The 8,926-nt window shown below is 39.5% G+C and overlaps 1 protein-coding gene across 2 annotated transcripts; it reads right to left on the bottom strand.

The window, feature by feature from the left end:
- Window positions 1-585: 585 nt before the first annotated feature.
- On the bottom strand, window positions 586-7,319 carry krt18a.1 (keratin 18a, tandem duplicate 1). 2 transcript variants are annotated; one of them, XM_044210343.1, is made up of 7 exons: window positions 6,767-7,319; window positions 4,229-4,311; window positions 3,440-3,596; window positions 2,024-2,188; window positions 1,772-1,897; window positions 1,342-1,549; window positions 586-1,169 (listed from the first exon to the last, which is right to left on the bottom strand). In XM_044210343.1, the coding sequence occupies exons 1-7, from the start codon at window positions 7,205-7,207 to the stop codon at window positions 1,135-1,137; spliced, it is 1,215 nt and encodes a 404-aa protein (XP_044066278.1). In that variant the 5' UTR covers window positions 7,208-7,319; the 3' UTR covers window positions 586-1,134. The 2 variants fall into 2 exon arrangements, with proteins under 2 accessions (XP_044066278.1, XP_044066277.1); XM_044210342.1 differs by having other exon boundaries at window positions 1,329-1,549; window positions 6,767-7,318.
- Between the last annotated feature and the right edge of the window lie 1,607 nt (window positions 7,320-8,926).

The raw sequence follows: 8,926 nt of genomic DNA, 5'->3' as shown, positions 1-8,926 counted from the left end.
CTCTCTGTGAGGTAACAGTAGAATTACCCCATTCAGGTTAATAATCTACCAGGAATATGCACTTGCATGTAATTGGTTGGTCTACACTGTGATCCTGCATTGGCACACCCACTCTGCCAAAGCAGTGGTCTCATTAAAATGAATGAGGGGGCTGCGGTTTTGTTTTACCCTATGAAGTTTTTGACACTGTACAGTGATTGTAAAGGTAGCAGTGCACCTTTAAAAGTGGGGAGGACAACGACTGTGAGCTAAAGTTACCAATGGATGAAGAATGCAGGATCTAATGCTCGTCATAGATGAACTCTGAGGCTTAATTTTAATTTTGTTCCTATTTATGTATAGTTTTGACACCAGCCAAGACTTCAGTGTGTCATAAATTAGATTTTTTCTCAATAATTCACATATTGCTATTGGGAGTGAAAGCAGTAATTATTCTTCTGTCTCTATCTGCTGTTATATGTCCTTTTGATTGATTTATTCAATAATTTATTTTATTCCCCCTCTGTCATGTTATTATAATATAATCTCATATATTTGACATAAGTAATTTTTTGTTTCAAACAAAACACAATGTTCACACCAAGATAAATTTCTCGAATGGACTTTATTGAAATGTCTAAACATCACAGCGCAACAGGCGGGCTTAACTGGACAGAAAGAAAACCAAAGATGATGAAATATAAAAAGTTTTGTATTTAATTGGACTCTTTTATTACTTTGAAATATTTAATTAGTCTTCAATTAGTCTTATTTTGTCTCCAAAAAAGCTCACATCTGCAGGTCAACACACAAACATAAATAAATCATGATGAAATAAATAAAAGATGATTTTGTTTTCCTTTGATCCAGTTTTTTTTATCAGCCTGTGGAAGAGCTGTATACCAAGGAAGTCAACCTAATTACAGCATCAGCTGAGACTCTAATAGTTAGTGCTGTATGACTAATAGAAAGGAGAATCCATTGGAAAAAAAAGATCAATTTTGGCCAAAGGCATGTTAGGGTTATGATGCAGTGACAGTGGTTGTTGGGAGTATCAGGTGTTTGCTTCTGGTATTCAAAGGTTCTTGGTTTCTGTGCTGGAGGAAACCACCTTGCCGTCCACTAAGGTCTGCGTGACAGTCATCACTTTAGTCTTCACTGTTCTTTGGTCTTCCAGAGCGTTGAGGAGCCTGAACGGAAATATCAAGAACAAATTAACTGTCATGTAGTTTCTTAATGATTTTTTAATGGTGAACTTTGCCACTGCAAGTGGGTTATGTATTAAAATGGGAAATACAATGAAGGTTGTTCTTTGGTCTCTGCCATTATAGAATCATTAATCTACGCACGTGAAATCTTCACCGTCCAGCAGCCGTCTGTATGTAGCGATCTCGGCCTCCAGCTTCATCTTCGTGTTGAGCAGGGCCTCGTACTCCTGCGTCTGCAGCTGGATGTTGTTACGCAGCTGTGTGAGCTCTGCCTCCAGACCCAGGGTGATGGTGTTGAGAGACTCAATCTCCATGTTGTAACGCATCTCTGTGTCCCTCAATGTGCCCTCCAGAGAGGCTTTCTGTGTGCATGAGGCAAGCAAGGTTGAAAGAAAAGAACGGGTTAAAATTTTACAGTGCACCCAACTCACTGATGACAGCTCCATAGTGAGAGGTCACCAGAGTGTAAAGCTTGTGTCAACAAAGTAAATGCGAGAGACTTGAAGTGAGAGTGCTGAGTTAGGCATTGCAGGTTATTAAGAAAAGCATGTGTTGAGGTAAATTGAAATGTGCTGACTTCTCACCAGGCTCTTCTGTGACTCTAGCTCAATCTCCAGGGTTTGTATCTGTCTGCGCAGGTCATTCACCTCTGTCTGGGCACCTTTCAGAGCCTCTGTGTTCTGGGTGACCTGGGTCTGCACTTCTGTTATCTGAAATATGATTGAGGTAAAAAAAAAAAATAAAAATCTTTTTAAGAATGTCACTGTTTTTTAATAACTTTGAGCTTGAGAGGAACTTCCCTGGTTGCAGATGATAGTTTCTTGTTACTCGTTTACCTGAGATTCGTGCCATGCTTTTAGTTCTTCTTGGTTCTTCTGTGCCATCTTCTCATACTTTGCCCTTATTTCTGTCATGATCTGAGCCAGGTCCTGTCCTTTAGGAGCGTCAACATCCACGTGGACTCCTGACCTGGCAATCTGGTTATGAAGCTCCATAACTTCCTAAAGAAATAATGAGGAATTAATAGACATAATCACAAATCATAACTTTTATTTTCTCATCTGACTGATAACTATATGAAAAGTAGCCTTTGTGCAGATTCTAGTGCACTTAAAAAGGTGCAAATGAAAAAATGTTCATGTCTGACTCCTAGCCTCTTCCAACCATAATCATGTTATGGTCAGGTAATTATAGAGGGGGTGCACTTAAACCTGTATCTGGCGCACTAAACACTTGATTCCTTCAGCAAACAAATGGTTGTGTTTTGGCTTATGCACTTAAATGACAGTATTTTGAATTCTTTGGTGTTTTCTCTGTTGCCAAATATGGATGGGAACCATTTTTACGATGAGGCTTCCCACAAAATTCACAAACAGATATTTCAGATTTCTTGACAAACCTCCCTCTTCCCACTAAAATTTTATCAAGCTTGTTTTCAAGAACGCCCTGCAGCCTGTCAGGATGTGTCAGCTGCAGTCGTGGCATTACATACGTACGTAACTTAAGCACACATGGTGATGATGTTTAAGGGGATTATTGAGATCAGCTGGTATTTATATACTCAGGTATAATATTTATATATACTCAGGTATAATATTTATTCAGGTCTTCTAAAGGTGTGGATGTTTGCTGAAATTATGTCCATTTGTGGATTTCATTTGGAATTCATTGGACTTTGAAAGCAGCACTAAAAAGTCAACACTGAAGCAGCATGACTAATCATTGACTCCCACAGACAGCCTAGACACAGCCTAGCCAGAGAGTCTAAGCTTATGTTAAAGGCTCTAAAAACCTATTCTCTAAATTATCTTGTTACGATAAGTGACGGGGTCCTACATCAACACACAATTTTCTGCTGATGTTAGAACAGTTTTAGTTATCTCACATAAGAGATTTCTGATTTCTGTTTTTGTTCTTGCTTTTTTCACTTGTTTGAAGTGGGCGTGTCATTGTGCACTGGCTAGAGTTTAGGAACATTTGAATCAAAATGTGATGATAATTGTGGGATTGTTTGCTAGTATTGCCAAATCTTATTAAACCTGAATTAAACCTAAAGTCCTGACAAAGCAGATTATCTAGATAAGTATTTGAATGTTAAACTCTTAATAAATAATTACCTTACAGAACTTTAACTTTGGTTGTTACTTATTTAGTCATAGATATTTAATATTATAGAGAAATACTTCAGATTTAAAACAAAGGTTTCAGGGGCTTTAAAGTTGAGGTATAGATTTGAATGTCATCATACTCACATTTTCATGGTTCTTCTTGAGGTGGATGAGCTCCTCCTTAAGGGCTTCAATCTCACTTTCCAGGTTCATGCGGCTCATGTTGGTGTCATCGATGAGCTTTCTCAGACCAATGATGTCGGCCTCCACAGACTGGCGGATGGCAAACTCAGACTCGTATCTAAACAGCACAGGGCAGACCAGTGAGTATAACTTCAATGCCTAGTACTGCTGCTCATATTCGCAGAGATTGGTCCAACTTTGTAAATCTACCCATTAGAATTTGTACTAAGTGAATAATGTAACGTTCCTCAAATGAATACATGAAACAAACATAAATGCCATTTTTCCATTGTGCTTTCTACATTGTTTTTCTATTTGTTTGTCTCGACAAACCAACTCTGGAAATATCAACTGGAAAAGCGCATTGATTCGCATTTTCTGTTGCAGATTTTTTCGAAATTCGGTTAAAATTTGCGTTATATTTGGATGGAAACCTAGTTACTAAAGTTACTGAATAGACCTACCCCTAGTCACCAACAATCTTTTATTTAGGGTGTGTTTCCTTTAAGTTTAAATACATTAATAATTACTGATATACAATATTCTATACTCTATTTGCCAACTGTGTTTGCTATATAATTTATGACACATCTGCAACATCTCCACTGGCAGTGGTGAGGATTTATGACTACAAGTCAAACAACTGTCTCTTTATTCATCCTACAACCCATTCAGCAGTAAAACAGGATGTGCCTGCAACTGTCTGGCTTAGTGTTTTACAGTCTCTGCAGTACAGCGGGCAGGACTTACTTCACTCTGAAGTCATCGGCCGCCAGGCGAGCATTGTCGATGTTAAGAACCAGGCGGGCATTGTCGATGGTGGCATCAAACACCTAGAACAGGTTTACAAAACAAATAGGTTTTTTAGATTGCAAACTGAGGACAGGGGCCAGCACAGACAACCAACAGTTGGGTGAACATTTGTACTAAAAAGCTTTTCAGTTTAAGTATCACTTATGTCACCAAAGAGTAATGCCTTAAAGTAATAGTTATTTTAGGAAATACACCTATTCGCTTTTTTAAAATTTAATAAAAAGATTAATACTGCTCTCATATCTGTCTCTTAAATATGAAGCTACAGCCAGCAGCTAGTTAGCTTAGCCTAGCATAAAGACTGGAAACAGCTAGCTTGGCTCTGTCCAAAAGTTAACAAAGTCTGCCAACCACTTCTAGAGTCCCCCGGCAACCTCACACATACCTGAGTAACAGTACCTCGAGGTAACGAGAAAACTTTAGGAAGTTACTGCTCCTGACCAAGAAATAGTCCAGCACATAACCCCTTGAAAAATCACAACTTCCGTTTTTGTACAAATTATGCAAACAAGATATAACCTGTTACCTACTGAGCTTTAGAGGTGATGTTAGAGGCTGATTTTGTTACCTTTGAACAGAGCTAGGCCAGCTGTTTCCCTCTGTTTCCGGTCTTTATGCTAAAATAAGCTGGCTGCTGGCTGTAGCTGTATATTTAGTGTACAGACATGAGAGTGGCATCCGTTTTCTCATCTAACTCTCGGCAAGAAAACAAATAAGCATATTTCCCAAAATGTCAAACTATTCCTTTAATGGAAAACTAGCCTTAAAATATTGTGAGAACATTATTTGACATAAGAAAAAAATTATATTTAAACTGGCGACAGTTTATACTTGTTCAAAAAATAAACAACATTTCAAATTCAGACTTGGTCAAATGTTTAGTTTTGAAGTACAAGCACAGTGTACTGATACACATGCATAAAATGGGTGTTTATTCCAATGAGATAAGTAATAATAGGTTTAGTGTTAGAGAAAAAGTGTATTGTCTATGTGTGTAATTGAGGACAGTGCCAGCAGATCGCTTCAAAAAACCAGATGGTTGCGGTATTTGCTTTAGCAGTCACGGTACAGTAGATAAGGGCTAGGATGGATGGCAGGGGAGACAAAGTCCATGAGCCAGTCAGTGGCTGCCAGGCACCAACTGTCCTGTCGCTGCTGTGGACCAGGGTCTATTCTGTCAGCAGGACGGAGGCAGGTGATTTGCATGAGGAAGGTGTTGATAGTGGTTGTGGTTGTATGTGTGTGTTTGCATGGGTAGTTGTCTGTGCGTGCTTTACCGGATCAGGCTGTTTTAATGTTGCTGTGAGAGTCTGTGTTTTCACAAATGGGAGCCGAGGTGGAGGGCACTATTTGAATGAGTTTTGCATCACTCCAAAAATTAGGCTGTTTTGACCCTGGGCTGTTTGGATGAACTGAGGCTTTTTGTAGAATAAACAAAAGCTAATTTCAAAGAGTTTTTGGTCTTATGTAATGTTCTGAGAATGATAAGATTTTTGGAGATGGATGGTAAACTCCTTCTTCTCTCCTTGTCTCCCATTTTGCCCATTTCATTTGCATCATCATTTCAAAGGAGGGTTAGCTGACGTTGATGCTGCTGTCTGTGCTACTCCCACAAGGAAAAAGATAAAAAAAAAAAAGACGTGCTCTTTATGGGCATGCACACTTTCCCGCAATGAGAACATACAAAAATAACACTGTTTTCCGTCAAACTGCTACAGTGTTTGGGTGTTTCAAATTTGGAAACTGCACTTTACTTAATTTTCTGAAAAGGAAAATGTACTTTTGAATGACGAATGGCAGCAGGTTGAGCGTTACTCTATCCAGTACTCTCAGTCAATCTGTTACTGTGTTTTTTCTTTCTTTGGCATTCAATGGGACAAATGTGGAATGAATGATTTGCAAATTTTCCTGGTTGTGTACTTTCAGTTCTAAAATCTTTTTCTGCACTAGTTAACTGTGCCGTACGTATTTGTATGGGGCTTATCAGAGTTTCTTTTATTTTCTCTCCTTCCCTACCTTATCAGTTTCTATTTTATGTATACACAGTAGTAATGACTGTACTGCATGTTCAGTCCCATTGTCCAACTAACAACACACTGTTTGTGTGACAAAGAGGAAAAAGGTAGTTAAAGTCATGATGTATGGGCCTGCAAGTTGACCCCTTATAGTCTGTAAAGTCCCTGGACTCTTTTGTTTTTTTTTTTTGTTTCTCTTGGCTTTCCTGTCTCTCTGACCCCTGATGCTCCAATATTTCTCCACCATACTGTTTCCGGTCCAGCCCTCTGCTCATGGAGTAGCAGTGGGCAGTCTGTTCTCAAAACATTTATCATCTCACAACTCACCCATCCACATTACCTCCCTCCTCCCTCCCTCCATCCAACTTCCCCCTCATATGCTTTTGGGCAACGCTTAATAAATCAACACATGCACATTCCCTTGTCTGCTTTCACCATTCTCCCCCAGCCCCCTCCTCACCTTCTTCCTCAGGTCGTCCAGGATGGCTTGGTACTTGCTGTAGTCTCTGAAGTCAGGGCCGCTTTTCTCCAGGGCCTCCTTGATCTTAATCTCCAGCTTGTGATTGGCCTGCTCCAGATTCCTCACTGTCTCCAGGTAGCTGGCCAGCCGGTCGTTCAGGTTCTGCATGGCGAACTTCTCATTTCCCATGATGTCTGCACTGTTTCCGCTGCTGCTCACCTGGACGCTGCTGGAGAAGCCCCCTGCTCCAGAGCCCACTCCCATCCCAGCTCCTAACCCATTGCGGACGCTGGAGGAAACACTGATGCGGGTCCCACCGGCCCCACCGTGGATAGTGGGGGCCCTGTAGACAGGAGCAGAGGTACGGGTGATTGATATAGCAGGAGGCCTGCTACTAATGGAGGAGCGCACTGAGTATGTAGTTTGCCTGGAAGTTTTCATTGTTGCTGAAGAATGTGAGATTAAGTGAGAACGACTGTGAGTAAGAGAGAGAGGCACAGGCTGGGCAGGCAGAAATGGGATCTCACAAACACAAGGCAGGAGGAGGGGAAGCTGTTAAGCTATATAAACCTTGTGGGCCCTTAGGTCCGCCCCTCAGACCACTCCTCCTCTACTGAGTCACCTCCCTCTTTTCCACAACCTAAACCACAGGACTGCTCAGAGCATGCCTTTGTCTTTCACAACCTTCCTAGGTAAATTCTGAGGACTCAGTGGAATTCAGTAACTTGGAGATTTGCAGAATTTGGAAAATAAAACTAGACATTTTTATTAGACATGAATGGTACTAAATACTGATAGAACAGTAAAGTCCAAGAACATCATTTTATCTTTTAATTCAACAATTCCCGTAAAGGTACTAAAACCAACAATGAATTTCTTCTTCTGTGTTTTTAATAGTTTTCGGAAAACAATGGAGTTGTGTGGCACTGAAGCATAAATTATATCAGCTACACAGACAATAATTGTTGGTAGGATAAAGTCATTGTCAGTTTTAGTCTCTTCAGGGGAATTGTTAATAATAAAACGATAAAATAACACCAGCCATAATCTTTCAAGATTTTTACCTGGGTATGAAGCTATACTGTCAGAATAGATTTTTGTATTGGCATTTGTTACAGATGGGTGAGGTATCCAACAATCCCAATAATGGTCAACAAAATTAAATTGCATAAACAAATATTTCTCATTTTGCCACCCACATTAGACTCATCAAAACATATTATCGGTTGCTTAACATATCAGCGAGGCATCATCACCTTTCGAGAATTCAATTGAGACATGTCTCTGTATCATTTCAGTCAGTTTACTTAAATGATTTCATCATTGTGTTTAGTCACTGTGGGTGGGTGAGATCAGGTCATCATCTGGAGAAGTGAGATGTCTCATTTGACTGTAATCATTTGAGGAAAGAATTAATTGCATCATCCTTTAAAGCCTTGAAGGTTTATAAACTTGGATCCTACATAGCCGGATGTGTGTCTGATTGTCCCCCTCCCATAAAGGATATGGTCAAACAAAGGAACAATTCCACAGTCTCCTCAGTAGATACGTAGGAACAATGGCTAGTGTAGACCACTAAACATATTTCAGAAGCCCCCCTGCAGGTTTTTAACACAAAAACATTCCATACAGAGTACCTCTAAAGCTACTTGTTATTGGCTTATAACAAGGACAGAAATCCATCTTTTCTTTTTCTTTTGATTTCTTTGTAGTTCCATGTTTTCTTTTGTTGGTCATTTAAAGTTTAAACAAGTATTGAAGCTTGTCTTTATTAATATAGCTCTCTGTCATCAATGCTTAAAATTCTGTTTTCCAGTGTCCAGACCATTAAGCATCAATGATTAAATCATTTGTCTGTAGTCATGTTCAGTCTCATCCTTGCGCCGAGATTTTTGTTTTCAGGAAGGAACATGCAACAGGATATTAAAGTATAAAGAGCTCCTGATGAAATCAAAACAACTCTTGTACTGTCATTAAGCAGGCGAACAAAAGGTATTCCTGATAATCACAGCAATAAAGTGGCTTCATAAGAGGTAGCCTCAAAACATGTATTATAATAAAAATGATACAAATTCCAAACCAATTTGTAAGTTCTTGTTACATGCATAAGCTGTTATGAAGGCAATTGTTATATATTTGCTTATCTAGACAAGGAGAAAG

Source organism: Siniperca chuatsi, linkage group LG10 (assembly GCF_020085105.1).
Source record: "Siniperca chuatsi isolate FFG_IHB_CAS linkage group LG10, ASM2008510v1, whole genome shotgun sequence".
Lineage (NCBI taxonomy): Eukaryota > Metazoa > Chordata > Actinopteri > Centrarchiformes > Sinipercidae > Siniperca > Siniperca chuatsi.
This window is presented reverse-complemented; position numbering and strand designations above follow the sequence as displayed.

Coding starts and splice junctions, on each gene's coding strand:
- krt18a.1 (XM_044210342.1), bottom strand. CDS start 7,207: ATGAAAACTTCCAGGCAAACTACATACTCAGTGCGCTCCTCCATTAGT. Junction 3,597..4,228: donor GCCGATGACTTCAGAGTGAA/GTAAGTCCTGCC, acceptor TGTGCTGTTTAG/ATACGAGTCTGAGTTTGCCA. Junction 1,898..2,023: donor AAGCATGGCACGAATCTCAG/GTAAACGAGTAA, acceptor ATCATATTTCAG/ATAACAGAAGTGCAGACCCA.